At 41.0% G+C, this 16,643-nt stretch overlaps 1 protein-coding gene across 4 annotated transcripts in view; it reads right to left on the reverse strand.

Moving 5' to 3' along the window:
• The window catches only part of VWA8 (von Willebrand factor A domain containing 8), a 473,608-nt gene that overhangs the window by 123,045 nt on the left and 333,920 nt on the right, over nucleotides 1–16,643 (reverse strand). For all 4 annotated transcript variants that reach the window (XR_010318190.1, XM_003412602.4, XM_064270072.1 and 1 more), the window contains 2 exons: nucleotides 16,315–16,396; nucleotides 12,489–12,693 (listed from right to left, as the gene is read on the reverse strand). Coding sequence is in view for 3 of the 4 variants with exons in the window: in XM_003412602.4 (XP_003412650.2) it covers nucleotides 12,489–12,693; nucleotides 16,315–16,396 (287 nt within the window). In the remaining variant the exon portion in view is untranslated. The remainder of the gene's footprint in view (nucleotides 1–12,488; nucleotides 12,694–16,314; nucleotides 16,397–16,643) is intronic.

The raw sequence follows: 16,643 nt of genomic DNA on the forward strand, positions 1-16,643 counted from the left end.
ATACGTCATTGTTCTTTAAGGAAAGGATTAGTCAACCCACGCCAGCAATGTGAAACATGGGTCCTTTAATAACTTTGTATTCACCTCTTAAAACTGAAATATCTAAAAGAAAAAAAATTAAAATTATCCAATATTAGTAAGGAACCCTGGTGGCACAGTGGTTAAAGCACTCGGCTGCTAACCAAAATGTTGGTGGTTTGAACCCACCAGCTGCTCTGTCTGAGAAACATGTGGCAGTCTGTTTCTGTAAAGATTACAGCCTTGGAAACCCTACAGGGCAGTCCTATTCTGTCCTACAGGATCACCAGGAGTCAGAATCAACTCAATAGCCATGGGTTAATATTAGTAAGTTTTTCTTTGGGGGGAATAAAAAACCACTGAATGTCATCATAACACTGTTAAGGAAGATCTGACAAATTTTAGGATGGTGACAACTAGGAAGTCTCATAAGAAGACTGAACTCAAGTATTTATTTCTGCTCTAAACGTACTTAGAAAACCAAGTATGTATTTCTTTGGTATTCACTGTAGAAATTAAGTGGAAGGTAAAATTAATGGATACTGTATCTCACCACTGGCCTAATTATCACCATATTGCATTTGGTAAGCGTGCGTTTCATGACAGCTGTGCTGAGTGTAAAACAAATCTGGCAACAGTCCTGGCCTCTAGGGCATCCTAACCAAGAAGAAAGGTCATTGGGGGTCACTTGGAAGGGCTGGCTCTAGCTGTCGAAACTACCCCAAAACACCCAAAAAAACATCACATGGTTTATTCATTAAATCATTGGATCTCCCCTAGCCCTAATTTTGTTTCAGGTGAGATCAATGCAGTCTCCTCTCTCCCCTAACTCTAGGACAGACTTGGCCTAGGTGTGACCAATTAAGAGTATACCATCCTCTCGGTCACAGTGATTGGCTCAGGGATAGGGGCGTGACTCTCGCAGACCTATCAGAACACTCTGAGAATTGGTGCTGACATTACCGGGAGAGAGACTTGTCGCTTTTGCTGGGGCTGCCAGCTATGAGGATCATGTGTTGCCACCAAGTGGAGAAGGCCTGTGTGAGAATGAAGCCACCCCAAAGAAAAGCAGAGCCAGAAGAAGGAAAGAGACTGGGAATGTGACATGTGTTGGGCCCTTGGTTTGAGCTGTGTCTAAAGCCCTGAGACTTCTTGGCCATGAAAGCCAGTCAATTCTCTTTTGTAGCTTAAGTTAGTTTGAGCTGAATTTCTGTCACTTTCAATGCTCCTAGTAAACACCATTTTACACACCAGACCCAGCTTTTACTCGGCCTCTGCTCTGGTGAACACTTTGATGATCTCCTTGGACCAGTTGGTGTAGCCTGCGTTTGCTCTCTGGGCTCTGTACTTGAATTTCAAATTGGCTGTGATGTCTGCTCGTTGCTCCTCTGGTATCTGCACCCTGGTCTCTGGGATTTGTGGAGATCCAAGGATACCGCATGATTCCTCCTCTTATTAAGAAAACACGCCAGGTTCGTGCCTACATCTATGCGTGGGATGCACTTCCCCCTCCTTCTGAACAATCTAAACGCATCCATTTAAAAGGCGCAACCCAAGCCCCGTCGACCTCCCTTATGAATTTCATCTGCACAGATACCTCTCCTCTGAACCACTACATCACAAGGCCCAAACTGCCCAATTTAACTCTGAATTATACATCTTGTACCACTTGCTGCTGTTCCCTGATTATTAGCCTATTGCTTCAATAATATATCACAGTGCTACTTTGACACGCATGGGGTTGCCATGAGTCGCAGTGGACTTGACAGCAAGTGGTAATACAGTATACGCTCCCTGAGTGCAAACAGTTTGCCCTTGGCTACTAATTGAAAGGTTGGCAGTTCAAACCTATCCAATGGCACCACAGAAGAAAGGCCTGGCGATACGCTTCCATAAGGATTACAGCCACGAAAACCCTATAAAGCAGCTCTACTCTCACACACGGGGTAACCATGAGTTGGGATCATCTTGATGGCAAAGGGTCCCTAAGGGTAAAACCCGTGTTTCATGTTTCAGTATCCCTCACAGGCCTATGCCAGAAGGTCCAAGTTAGTCCTCCACAAGACTTGCTGGCTGACTCTCAAGGGGTTGAAATAGCTATTGTTGTCATAACTTCTGTGATTCAATAGATGACAACCTGCCAATGCCACAAAAAAATTCTACATCTTGGATTGCCATCATCTCCTTAGGAAGTTATGGTTCACTGACCTTCCTGAAGCCAGGTCTAGAGTATAAGCACTGCTGTTATATGAAAACAAACAAGAAGTATTGGGGGAAACCCACAGGATGTTCAAGGAGTTGCGATTCAATGAAATAGTCATTAGATTGTACATATAACAAAATGACATAAACTTTCCCATCAAAAAAGTATTTATGATGACCAATAAGTAATTATACTTGAATCTACAGGCACTGATTGTGGCCTGAACATTGGGGCTACTGGGAGGTCGTTCATTAGTATAGACGTCTCACTGAGCTTGTATTTAAAAGTTTTAACTTTATTGATATACAACCAAACCAAAACCCAAACCTGTTGCTGTTGAACCGATTCCAACTCAGGGTGACTCCTTGTGTTACAGAGTAGAACCGCTCCATAGGCTTTCTTGCCTGTAATCTTTATGGAAGCAGATCACCAGGCCTTCCTTCTGTGGCACTGCTGGATGGGTGGGCAAATCCTTATGTTAGTAGATGAGTGCAAACTGCTTGTGTCACCGAGGGACCTTTCATATGCAACCAATCACAGTGGTAAACTGATTCATTTAAAAAATGTCACTTACATAAAATTCCACTTACAAAGAAGTGACGGGTTATTTCCTGGGTACAAAAACATGGAAAGAAGAGACTGATATTTGACTAGTTAAAATGAAATCCTGGAAAAGAGCAGTTTGGAAAAGAAAAGCAACTTTTGAGGGAATGAAATGCCAGCTTCCTCCGGGACACGCCCCAGCCAGGCAAGCTCCCCTGGCTTTTGTGGCCCAGCCAGACTTCTGCTCTGCCCTGTGGCTCCAGGGCTTCGCACTTCCATTCCAGAAATAGTGCAGCTTTCTCTCTGGGATCCAAAGCTTTTAGCAGCTTTTTGATGGAAGCTAAGAACTTTTCGATGGCTCAGCTATTGGGGGATAGATTGTGGAGGGAATACTGGCTATGCTTTGCCTGGAAAGTGAGTGGTAATTACGTCGGGGAGGACCCCTTTTCATACCCTGTCTTCCTACCAGCAAGTCCTACTGAGGTTCAGATGAAATCAATGCTAGAAAATCATTTTAGCCCCTTTCAGGCCTTCTGTTTCTTCAACCATTTGTAATAAACTTTCATTAAAATTTAATTACACCTATATGGGTAAAAAAAAGAAAAAAACAAACTTTAGTATAATTTTTAAATTAGCACCTTCTTAAATTGAGGGTAGAGATCACTGAATAGGAGCAAGGTTTGAAAAATCCCTAGAAAACTAACTGGTAACAATGTCACCTAGCATGTCCTTGTATCAACAGGGCACAAAACGGCAGGTTCTTCTCCTACCTACGAGGACTGAAGCATGTCAGAAGATGGCTATGTTGGTGAGTAAGGTCAGGTACATTTAAAAAACATATCGCTTAATCATGAAGAAAGTTCCTTAACCTCTCTGTGCCTCAGTGTCCTCATCTGTAACTGGTGTAATAACAGTACTCACCTCAAAGGGCTGTTGGGATGACGAGATGCGTTTAAATATAGAAAACGCTTAGAACAGTGCTGGTACATGATTATGTGTGACTATTAGCTATTATTACTACTACGGTCATGGTTATTTTTCCTTCTTTTTAAACTGATATTAGAATAATATTAGTTAAAAGCACATTCATGACTGAATTACTTGCTGAGTGTTGGTCTTCTCCTTCACCTCCCTCCAGGGTCTGTGCCTCCAGGTCTTCTCAAACAGAAGATCTTCCTGGTTTTTCTATGCAAGGTTTAACTGCTGCTACTAGTAACTTTTTTTTTTTTTTTTACTAGTAAGAGAGTTCTGACCTTGTCTTAGTCATCTACCACAAGTGGATGGCTTTAACAAAGAGAAGTTTATTCTCTCACAGTTTAAGAGGCTAGAAGTCTGAATTCAGGGCACCAGCTCCAGAGGGAGGCTTTCTCTCTCTGTCGGCTCTGGAGGAAGGACCTTGCCATCAGTCTTGTCTTGGTCTGGGAGCATCTCGGCGCAGGAACCTCAGGTTGAAAAGATGTGCTATGCTCCCGATAATTCTTTCTTGGTGGTATGAGGTCCCCATTCTTTGCTTCCTTCCCTTTCCTTTTGTGGTGCAGGCCACATTCCAGGGAAACTCCCTTTACTCTGGATCAGGGATGTGACCTGGATAAGAGTGGTGTTATGATCCCACCCTAATCCTCTTTAACATAAAATTACAATCATAAAATGGAGGACAAGCACAGAACACTGGGAATCCTGGCATAACGAAGTTGATGCATATTTTTGGGGGGACACAATTCAGTCCATGACAGACCTCAACATAGATAAAGGAATACTTAAAAGGAGAAAGTAACTACAAAAAAAAAAAAAAAAAAAGCTTTCTGTTAGAATTCAAAAACATGTTCAAATTGTGACTTCTGGAAATGCTTTCATAAAATAGCTCATCAGAAACTTTTAAATGTCTCACAGAGATCTGGGAAAACAGTGAACGAACACAGTTCTGAATGTTAAGCAAGGTCCTGGCATATGAAATGACCACAGAGCTCACATAACTTGTCTAACAAGGAATGACAGGCTTTCTCTACTCTTCTCGGTGCCAACTTGACCTCTGCATTTTTGATGTCCCTTTGCGTCATCACAAACATTTTTACAAAATGGTACTGAGATAGGAAGATTAGGATCTTGCCTTCCCACAATCACACTGTGTTTCCACGAAGGCTGGAACTATGTAATGACTGCCATCCTTAAATCTGAGAGGCATCGGTTTTCCTCTAAACATTCCACAGTAACTACACCAGACCCACCAGGAAGAGCAGTATCATGTGTGGGTGCTGTCTTTCAATGCTACGCTTCTTAAACAGGGACTGAGGACTCCCAGGGTTAAGCATTCGTTAGTGCTGGGGAAGGAAAGATTTATGAGATCAGAACCACATAGGCGAACAGCTATTTAGTGGCTAGGAAGGCATAGCTAATCAGCTCTCTCTTCTAGTCATCCAGTCACCCCCACCCCAATGGTGCTTGCTGTTACCCCTTTCCTCTCAGCAAGCTCACACTTTTGGAAATAAAGTTAAGAACCTACTGCCTTGCTCACTTGAACAGCATGGAAATTTTGCCATGTTTTTTGCGTATTTTATTTATGTATCAAAGGACAGAGTGTCAGGGTTTTATGAAATGACAAGAATCACTGGGTGGTGCAAAGGGTTGGAGTTTCAAGTCCACCCAGAGGTGCCTCAGAAGAAAGGCCTGGTGAAAAATCAGCCACTGAAAACCCTGTGGGGTGCAGGTCTACCCTGACACACATGGGGTCCCCACGCGTTAGAAACGACTCAACAGCACCTGGTTTATAAGAATCACTGTTTGAGAGCTCTGTTTTCTATCATTAACAGTAAAGGACAACTGAAGAATTATTACGGCTTGCCACCGAGCTGTGTGCTATAACCTGGCACCCTGGAAACACTGACGTCCCCAGGAACTAACATGATCTGATGGGGTTATACCAGGAAAAAGGGTTTTTTTTTTTTTTTTTTAACTCTATTGGCATTTTCAGATTTTGGAGCAGGAGAGCTTCTGGACACCCAGGACCCCTGATTAAATAGCAGAAGTTGATAATGCTGCCTGGGCAACTAAGGTCTGGCCTTGTAAGAAAATAGAAAATAAAAAGAGAGACATTTTTAGAAGGACACTGCAAACAGAAAAGCTACGAAAGACAGCTCCAAATTTAGCTTGCTAGTTACTGCTCTCGGGGCTCAGCCTAAATGATGATGTGTATTTTGCTGTGTTTTGGGGCCTGTTCGGATTTGTCTTTGGAATAAGGCTGAACACTTTAATCCTCTGCTGACAATTGTCCCATCACTGATATCCTGCTTTTCTTCAAGCTGACAAGTTCAGGCAGAGGCCATTTCTTCAATTCCTTCTTTGGACCTGAGAAAACTTTTTCCAAACAGGATTATAAACAAAGCCCACATTTTAACACTAGGATAGATGATGAATTATGTAATTCACTGAATCATGACTGGGAGCCCTTGTGGTACAGTGGTTAAAGTGTTCAGCTGCTAACCAAAAGGTCGGCGGTTCAAACCCACCAGCTGCTCCAGGGGAGAAAGGGGTGGCAGTCTACTTCTGTAAAGATTTACAGCCTTGGAAACCCTATGGGGCAGTTCTACTCTGTCCTATAGGGTCGCTATGAGTCCGAATCAACTCGACAGCAATGGCTTTGGTTTTGGTTTACTGGGTCATGATTTACTGCTAGGTGTCTGGATAACACTGTTTCAGCTTAATTTAGCCTCGCTGCCATATAAGCATTGAAGAATCCTGTAACGCGATATTATTTAAATTCTACGTTTCTAATTTTTATCTCTTTACTGAGTACTTACTTTGTGCCAGGCCTTGTGCTAAGTGATTGACCTACACGAATGCATTTCATTCTTGCAACAACTTTGTAAGGCAAACCCAAAACCAAACCTGTTGCTGTCGAGCCGACTGCAGCTTAGAGTGAATAATTTGCCAAAGATCATATACAAGATGGAACAGGATTTGAACTCAGGTTTAACCACTCCAAATTTTAGGCTTGTAAATAATAAGCTGTATCTCATGACTAAAATTATCATTTTATCTATAAATATAACAACAAAAAGGATTTATGGTTACAGTCACTGTGATGTATTGATTATATATAATTATATACACAATGAGCTCAGAACCAAAAATATTCTAGAGCTACTGACTGTCAACAGATTCATTGCATTTGACATCCCAGTTTATATAAGTGATACTTGCTTACCTTACACTTTTAAAAAAACATAACTAAGATTGCCTCTTTACTTGCTGATGACACTGCTAAATAATATGCACTGGGGCTATAGTACCATGTAAAATAATGATTTTAAAGCCTGTCATGAGAGAAAGGAGTTTGAAATATTCCTGCTAATTATTAGGAAAACCACTTCCCTCAAGTTAAGGCTTTTCCTAAAGTGTGGAACCAAAATGATATTTCTCCTTCTAATATTAGTCGAAAATTCTATCATTCTCATCATTTTGGGAATGTATAGGGCTCTCAGTCTTGTTGGATATGCACAAAAGGTTAACAAAAACTTACAGCCTCCCTAACTTGTTGATCTGCTTGTCCGAGGCATGTGGCTGCTGATCTTACTTTAGTTGTACTCAGCAATCACTGATAAAGTGTGATTCAATGGGAGGAATAGAAAAACTAGCTGACAATTTCCCTCTGAAATACAATGTTTTTTAAAAAACAAGGCGCCTACACATGAACTCACCAGTGTTAACCTACTTGAGTGCAGACTTCTATTTCTTTGCTCCAACCATTTTCCTGGTGCAAGAAGAGTACTACCCATCTGTCGTGGGGACACCTGCAGGCTCCAACATTTCCCAGAGATGACCTGACACCTTCTTCTCTATGTTCTCAGTATCCCTTTCCTTCTACCCCTCTCTCTCCCTATCCACATTTCCGTTGCCCTATTTCTGATAGGCCTTGCTCCTGAGTAACTGTCATAACTTTCCCTGAGGAGTTAGTTGATATAGGCTAAACCAGTGGTATGCTGGAGCCAGACTGTACCACATGTGAGAGCTAACTATTGAGCAGTTTGGTGAGTAGGCTATTAACTTTTGGTAGCTTGAACATAGCCATGGAGGGAGTATTTACACCACGGGTATTGGAAAACATTGCAAACAGGTTCCCTAGCCCCTCCCTTCAAGGCCAATCTATCAGGTCTTGCCTTTGCATTAGGTATTCCTGAAAACCTTAAAGATTCTAAATGAATTTCTATGGTTGGAATTTCTCTAACAGGAATAAATGATGAAAAAATCATGAGCAAACAGCTAGATTATCTTGTTGGAAGTCAGCTCTACTGACATATTGCTAAGAGATATGGTAGAAATTATCAAAGTTCAAAAACGGCATTGCCTTTCTGAGCCAAGAGAGAACCCCAAAGACATATGTACATATTACAGTCCTTCTACAAAATGTGGATTTAAAAAGACTCTTTTATAACACAGTAGTTAAGAGCTCAGTTGCTAACCAAAAGGCTGGCAGTTCGAATCCACCAGGTGCTCTTCAGAAACCCTATGGGGCAGTTCTACTCTATCCTATAGGGTTGCTATGAGTTGGAATCAACTTGATGGCAACAGGTGTGGGTTGGTTGGGTTCTATAACAATGACTCACTGAATGTTTTCTTTAAAAGTGGAATGAATTAATGGTGCTTAATATAAATTATGGAAAAGTAATTAATTAATATAAATTAATTACTTTTCCATGTATTTCTTTCTTCGCCTGTATCCCTTGGGTTTTCAAATATTTATTGTGTGCCTACTGTGTACTGGGCACTGTCAGCTACAAGGATGAACAAGTTCCAGTCCTACACTGTGTTTCGGAAGATTCTAACCATTTTTAAAGAATATAGTTAAGGAAGTACTATTCAAAGACCTCAAAAAGATTCTACCAGTGATACATCTGGGATCTACCTCCTGATTGGTCTACTGTAATTAGAAGACAACATTTGAAAGTTATAACCCTTTAGCCTTTTTGCTCCCGTAAGAATGGTCACCAGAAGCTTTTTAGAAAAGATTTCTGAGGAGGAAAACTGCGGTGTAGTCTTAACAGCCCTCCTGGAAGGAATTCAAATGTAACTGAATCAAGATATAAAAAATACTTTGTATAGAGAATACCATGAATCATAATCATTAGAATTTTGGCTTATAATTAAACCATGATTCTGAAAATTTGGAGTCTAAAAGTAATAAATGGGGATTCTTAACAATGAACTCTTAGAACTACAGCTACAGTAAAACTTTGATCTTGTTGTTGTAGTTGTTTACTATGGGAAAACCACAATCCTAGCAAAGCAAGTAAGATTAATGAACATTATTTTACATGCAGAGTTCAATACTCTCTTGCAAGCTGTACTCATTAAAGCAAAATACCAATGAATTAATTAAACAAAAACAAAAATTCAAATCGACAGCAGCTTCAAAGCCAATAACTGCAGAAGGCTGAAGTGCAGCAAAGACATAAAATAGTGTCATAAAGCATGTAACTCATATTACTTATCTAAATATAAACTGTTCTTTTGCTACCATGCAATGGAATCAAGAAAAGATGGGGGTCAGTATGCGGCTGAAGGTGTGGTGGGCCGTCTGATGGGTCTTCACTTCACTGCTGACCTAAAGAAACATCTCATAACCAAAAGGAACGACACCAGACAGGAGTGTGTAAACCTTCAAACTCAACTCAAACTGCCTTTTAATTTCAACGATGTAGTAAGCCCTTTCGGCCACTAGAGAGCGATCAGGTTACTCTGCCAGTGAAAAGGGGAGCTGCTGTTGGCCAGTAAAAGATAGGTACAGAACCTATTCTCTTCTCAATACTTCCATGAAGGCATTTTCCAAGCTCCACAATGATGAGCAGATCTATGTCGAATAAAGAGTCCGTGAATGAGGAATAGCTTGAGGGAGCAAACAGGAAGAGAATTGCAAACAATAAATTTTTGCTTGTTACTACTATTTTCCCTGGAATAATTTCTATTTAGGTTTGGTTGTTCAAACCCCTTGTAAACAATAACACCAACTAATCTAATAAGGGCAATTAAATGTGCTTTCTCATTTAGCAAACTGTGGGAATGAAGAGGAAAGATATGACAAAAAGTTAAAACAGTGGCAGACTATTTGGACAATTAATTCCGTTTAAACGTAAAGATGTTCACAATTCATTCCTCAGTTCGAGTACGTGTATACGTACACACTTTCAGTGTCAACCAAAATAGTCAAGGAATCTTGAAGATACAAGTAAAATGTTAGATAACATCTATTCTAATTTTCCAAATGGAACTATCATTCAATTCTGAATTATGTGATTTTATTGCTTAAACGGAGCTCTGGTGGTACAGTGCTTAAGCGCTATGGCTGCTAACCAAAAGGTCGCAGTTCCAACCCACCAGCTGCTCTTCGGGAGATAGATGTGGCAGTCGGCTTCCCTAAAGATTCATTACAGCCTTGGAAAACCCATGGGGCAGTTCTACCCTGTCCTATAGGGTCGCTATGAGTAGGAATCAACTTGACAGCAATGAGTTTTTGGTTTTATTGCTTAAATAACTTTGATTCATTCAGTAAATACTCAGTTACATGAAAACAAATGGATGACTTGTCATCACTTAAAAGAATTCCATTTGTTATCAGATAGCTTCAATTCCCAATGTAGTTTAATACTTCTGGGTGTGAGTGTAAACAAACTGTCTAATGGAGCCCTGGTGGTACAGTGGTTAAGAGCTTGAATGCTAACCAAAAGGTCAAAAGTCCGAAGCTACCAGCAGCTCCTTGGAAACCCCATGGGGCAGTTCTACCCTGTCCTATGGGGTCATTATGAGTTGGAATAGGCTTGATGGCAACGGGTTTGGGTTTTTTTTTTTGGTATTGTGCACCAACCATTATGTCAGGAGCTGGGATGACAAACGTGTACAATACGGTCAGGAAGGCCATGGAGAAGAGAATAACCACAGGGTTAAAACACAAATACGGGTTAATTTTTGCAGCAGTCAAGAATGGTTAACAAAATCATGAATCAACATCCTTTTGAAAATTCTGTTGTGAAAGATAAACTTAATGTAGACCACACATCCTTGTCATAGGCTTTGGTATGTGAATACCATGACCTCTGATCTCTACAACACATGAGAAATCCAAATAAAATGTAGGCAATTCAAACACAATAGTATTTACTATTAAGCATAAGAAGGGTAATTCAAAGAGAGAAGAAACTAATGTTTACAGTAAAAAAAGAAACAGAAACATAATTAATTCATTTTCTATGTGTTATGCTTGGTGACTCACCTTCAGTCTGTTGGTGTGATAGATCCATTGTACTTACTGACATGTTTATTTTAATGTATTTGTTTTGTCTTAATTATATTAACATATTCATATCCTTCCAAAAGGATTTGAGGTTGCTTGCCTACTTTGGTTTGCAATTTACAAAATGTTCCTATAAACTTGTGAGAATCTAAGAGAAATATGTATCATTCATAAATACATTTATTTCTCCTTTAAGGAAAATCACAAAATTAATCACACGAAATAGTAATTATTAATCAGGGATCAATGGAAAAGTTCCTAGACATTTCTTATCTTGCTTATCGGCTCTTTGTGGAGCAACCACTGGCTGGATAGAAATGAAATGTCAATGGAGAAGTTTTGTTCTAAAGATTCACGTAAATAAATCGCAAATAAATCCTTTCCTTATATGCTTTAGTACAGATGGGTACACAGCCTTCCTCATTCTTCAGATTACTCCCAGGCAGCAACTAGATTAGGTGATGACTGGATCATTTCTGGAGTGGTTGGTTTCCTTTCATTTTGGTGGCACTGCTCCCATATTTATTTCTAGTATATGGTTGGGGAGCCCTGGTGGAGCAGTGGTTAAGTGTTCAGCTGCTAACCAAAAAGTCAGAGTTCGAATCCACCAGCTGCTCCTTGGAAGCCCTATGGGGCAGTTCTACTCTGTTCTATAGGGTCACTCGAGTCAGAACTGAGTCGACAGCAATCTTTTTTTTTCTTGAGTATATGGTTGGTTCTACGTATTGTGATTTGCTAAATTTGCATTATCTGGAAATAACAGAGTTGGTAAAAACACATCTCTACTAGATGCATAGGAGCCCTGGTGGTGCAATGGTTAAGTGCTCAGCTGCTAAGTGAAAGGGTGGTTCGAACCCACCCAGTAGTTCTGCAGGAGAAAGACCTGGTGATCTGCTGCTGTAAGAGTACAGTCTAGAAAACCCTACAAAGTCCCTAAAGTCAACTCGATGGCACCTAACAACCACCACGTTAGATGCGTTAATTCTGCTTCCCTCTTCTGTCTAAAGTCCTGGCCTTATAATAATCTGCTGCACTTTAGATCGTCAGTGTTTCTGTTGCCTAGGTAGCATGCAGGGATGCCGACAAGAGTGGTAGTAAAAGCGAGAACAGACGCAGAGGCGGTGCTGGAAACTGGCTTATGTTTAAGGTTAAAAAATAAAAGATGATTTTTTTTTTTTCCACATGTTGTGATGTGAGTAGCCTGTATATTTAAGCATGGACAAAAAAAAAAAAAGGCACATTATTAACCTTTTCGCTGTCTAGACAGGTAGATTACTATATATATATATATATTTTTTTTTTTAGTAGGAATCCAAAAATCATTTTAGCCATTTCATTAATTAGATTTGAGTTGCCAGGCCAGAGGTTTTACAACTGCAGCGTTTGGAATGAAATTTCCACCTGAATGCACATCCTAAGAGATGAGGTCAGCTCAAAGGGTACCTGCAGAGGTCTGTCCCCCTCTTGTCCAATCAGGTTTCTCCATTCCGTGAGCGAGCGCTGCAGATGTTCTAGTCCAGTTTCCCAAAGCCTGACGCAGCCTCCCATGTCAACAGTAACAACGCCAGCTTGGCCCCACTCAGCTAGCAGTGCATCTGTGTCCGCAATAGTGGAGAGCCATGTGGTATATGGCGAGAGAGACTCTGACCTGAAAAAGGAATCCCAGGTGAAGATAACAGACCATACAAATAAAGCAGGATGGTTGCAACTTTATGTTTGTCATGTTGCTTACAGTTTAGAAAGCCTTTTCATAAACACTCTTCATTCTTTCATACCTACTTTCACCTTTCTCCTGGCGTAGGAAGGCTAGGGATAAGTGTTACGTGCGATAATGCAACGTAAGGACAAACGGAATTTGCAAACATGCGGTAGGCCAATAACAAATATGAAAAACAGACTCTTTTAAGGAGGATATTTTTATGATCCATTTTACAGTATACAACCTATTGGTAGTCCACTTAATGAAACTAGTTTAAACTGATAAGCCCATTAAGCTCACTATAAAGAATTTTAATAGTATGCTAAAAGGTACGATACCAAGGGGTCCATCTGTAAAGGACAAAAATACACAGTTAATTATTGGTTATTCACATTCTCCTGTATTGTGGAGCCCAGGTGGCACTAGCATTCACTGCCAGGAGGAAAGGGACTCTCCCCAACTCACACCTCCTGCACCTGTAGCACTGGGCTCCTCCCTAGGGACTTGCATCAGCGCTAATACTGAGGCCTTGTTTATGTGTTTCAATTGCATTTGTATTCGATATTTTGGTTTTTCTACTTAGAAAGGTCTATGAATTTATGACAAGAAATTTATATATTTCTTGCATTACACATTTAATACATAAGTATCTTTTAGTGCCCTGGTGGTGCAGTAGTTAAGAGGAGCTTGGCTGCTAACTAAAAGGCTGGTGGTTTGAATACACCAACTGCTACTTGGAAACCCTATGGGGCAGTTCTACTCTGTCCTATTGGGCTGCTAGGAGTCAGAACTGACTTGATGGCAACGTGTTTACACATAAATATATCTACCTATATACACACACATAGTAATTTCTAGGAATGCAATTTTTACCTGTAAGAGACAACTGTATACTTTCTCACGTAACTACAGCTCTCACTCTGCTTGGCATAAATGGTTAAGTGCTTGGGTACTAGTGGTTCGAACCCACCAGGCCTGGCGATTTGCTTCTGAAAGGTCACAGCCTTGAAAACTCTACGGGGCAGTTCTAGTGTGCACACATGGGGTTGCCATGAGCCAGAATCCACTTGACAGCAACAACAACGACAATACAAAAGTAACACGGATTACAAATTCTAATGACTGGTATTGTCTCTCTAAACGCACCTTATAATTCCTGTATGAAATAAGCGGCCTAAAGAGATGATCTGTTCAGATAATAGGAAACATAATGAACTATCAACCCAGATTTGGGAAAATGACAACACCACTGTATATCAGATAAATCTTTATAATGTACTAAAGAATAAATCAAGACTGTTTTGACCTTTTTCTCAGCCTGCCTTAGTTGATACTAAACCCAGAGTGACAACGCCGGCTACCCTGGGACGCAGAAATCTTAGAAAATGTTTATATGAGGAGGAAGAGAACAGTAGGATGAGACTATGTGTTTTAAGGAACACTTTACAGTTCTTCTAGGAAGACTCAAAGAAGGTAATATTTGATATAATACAGGATTTATCTCATGGTGCTCTCAAAAAAATCTGTCTTTAGAAAAAAAGTTAGTAGTTTCAAAGGATGAAATAAAGAACTCTTCAAGAATGATGAAATGTATCTATGTGAAACCATGATGGTTGAACGTCTGCTGAGAGCATGTTAAATGCATGATTACTGGCTGCATTTTTAAGTCTACACCATGAAACTTTAAGTTTACAAGGGCAATTTCTTTAATATGTTTTAAACAACGCTGAAGAAATCACGTATTTACTACCCCTGGGGGTCGCATTGTACTGCTATGGACAGTACAGCTTTAACAAGTGATCACAAAGGCATGCTGGCACTGGCTGTACATACAGCTGCTCTTCTAGAGGCTCCTTCCTGGAAGGTGTGGTTCACACAGAAAGATAAAAAACACCTAAATAAGATGTGAGGACTAATGGGGGAGAGATTAAGAGAGACATCGGAAAAAAAAAAAAATTAACGCTTTAGAATAAAACAAGAAGAGGTTCTTTGCTTTTGTTCCTCGAATTAATAGATTTTAATAAGAATGCAATTGATAGAGCATAAGGAATTTCTTTCAAATGACGAAAAGTCATTTTTACGTTAAACCAACACATTAGGCTGTTCTGAAAAGGCATACTTATACATGTTGAAGGAGTACCTGGGTGGTGTCAACGGTTAACGTGCTTGGCTGCTAACTGAGAGATTAGAGGTTCAAGTCCACTCAGAGGTGCCTCGGAAGAAAGACCTGGTGATCTAAAAAACTCAGCCACAGAAAGCCCTGCGGAGGGCAGTTCTCCTCTGAGACACATGGGGCAGCCAGAGGTCAGAAGTCAGGAGCAACCTCACTGGAAGTGGTTTATACATGTTGAGACAAATAAATATATTTCTTTGAATAACAGTTTCATATTTCTTGAACCTATTAAAAGTCCTAAGAAAGGAAATTGTTTCTGAGTAATCTGGTCCAGGCTTATTGAGCTATTTCCTTCTGGAGGCTGGAGGAGGGGGAAGGAAACCTGCTGGTGCCCCTAGTGTCCCCGGCCTTCCGCCGACTTGGGAAGGCTCTCCAGGTTCCTCTGACTGCGAGTGTGTTTGAGGGTCAGTTGCCCTGTGGGGGAGGGTATGGAGAGACAGGACGTGCTCTCCATCTCCATCAGAGCAGAGTAGGAAGATGAGAGGAGAGGGGCTTTGGCCCGGGGCCGGGGTGCGGGAGGTGCTTTGCTGCTCATCAAAGGCTGAGGGTCGGAGTTCACTGCCTCCTGGAAGAAAGTCCCAGTGATCTACGTCGGAAAAAGCAGCCATTTAAACCCTGAGGGGCACAGTCCTATCCTGACACCATGACGTGGAGTCACCACGAGCCAGAGTCTGCTCGACAGCAGTGGGTTCAGGCTGAGTAAACCAAGCAGGTGCACGCTCAGACTGACAGAATGGGGCCGCAGATGGATGCACCCAGAAAGGTACCGGCCACAGAGGAGGACACCTGTATTCCTCAAGGGAGGGGGCATGCAGTGACAGGGCGGAGACACGCCACCGCGGTTTCTGCGTTTGTGTCTTGGTCTAGCTGGTCTGAACGCTCCTTCCCACGGCTGGGCAGTGACGAGAGCAGTGGGTGGTAGCGAGCTCCGTTCTAAATCTCCGGAACCCTCTGGCGACCATACGGCCTCCACGACTGCAGGTGCACAGTAACGTGATTAAAAACAACATTAAACAAACACGTCCTAAATTCCTTTGACATTTTGAATGCAGTTACCTCAGAAAACTAATATATAAAGCTAATAAGTACTGAATTTTCTACAATACTAAAAATCTTGCTTCAGATACAGGAAAATTTATCATCAGAACAGATCAAACAAAAAGAGCTTGAAATCAAAGCTGTCAGACATGTACCTACATAGCATCTGAACCTTTCTCCAAAATGCAAATAAAATACGGGAAAGAACAGCAAGTTATAAACCAACTGTAACTCCACCCAAAAAAGGGCTTTCTACTTAAGGAAGCAAAAAGCACACATTTATTCAGAGTGCTTGTTACAATTCACTCATTTTTTGCCCCTGACATACCAAGCTAAGAACAAAGGAGAAGAAGGATTACCTGGGAATAGGGATGTATCGGAGTTTCTTTGATTGAAGGTCAGTAACTTCTATATAACCAGCTGTTTGTGGAGGGGCAACATCTGCAAACAAGTAATGATATGAGCTGGGTATTAAATTACTACCTGATACCAAAATAGGAACAAAAGAATGCTTGGATGCTCCTAAAAGTAGAATGAAGTTATCAGTGGCCTTGGGTGGAACTCTGGGACCCACCTGACAATGTGCTGGGCCAAGGTGGGCCTCAAGGCTAGACTCAGTTATTTTTCCCTCAGGAAAACACAAAGATTGTCAAATTGTCAAAAATAAGCTGATTGGATCATGTTTCTT

The sequence above is a fragment of the Loxodonta africana genome, chromosome 17 (genome assembly GCF_030014295.1).
Source record: "Loxodonta africana isolate mLoxAfr1 chromosome 17, mLoxAfr1.hap2, whole genome shotgun sequence".
Classification (NCBI taxonomy): domain Eukaryota; kingdom Metazoa; phylum Chordata; class Mammalia; order Proboscidea; family Elephantidae; genus Loxodonta; species Loxodonta africana.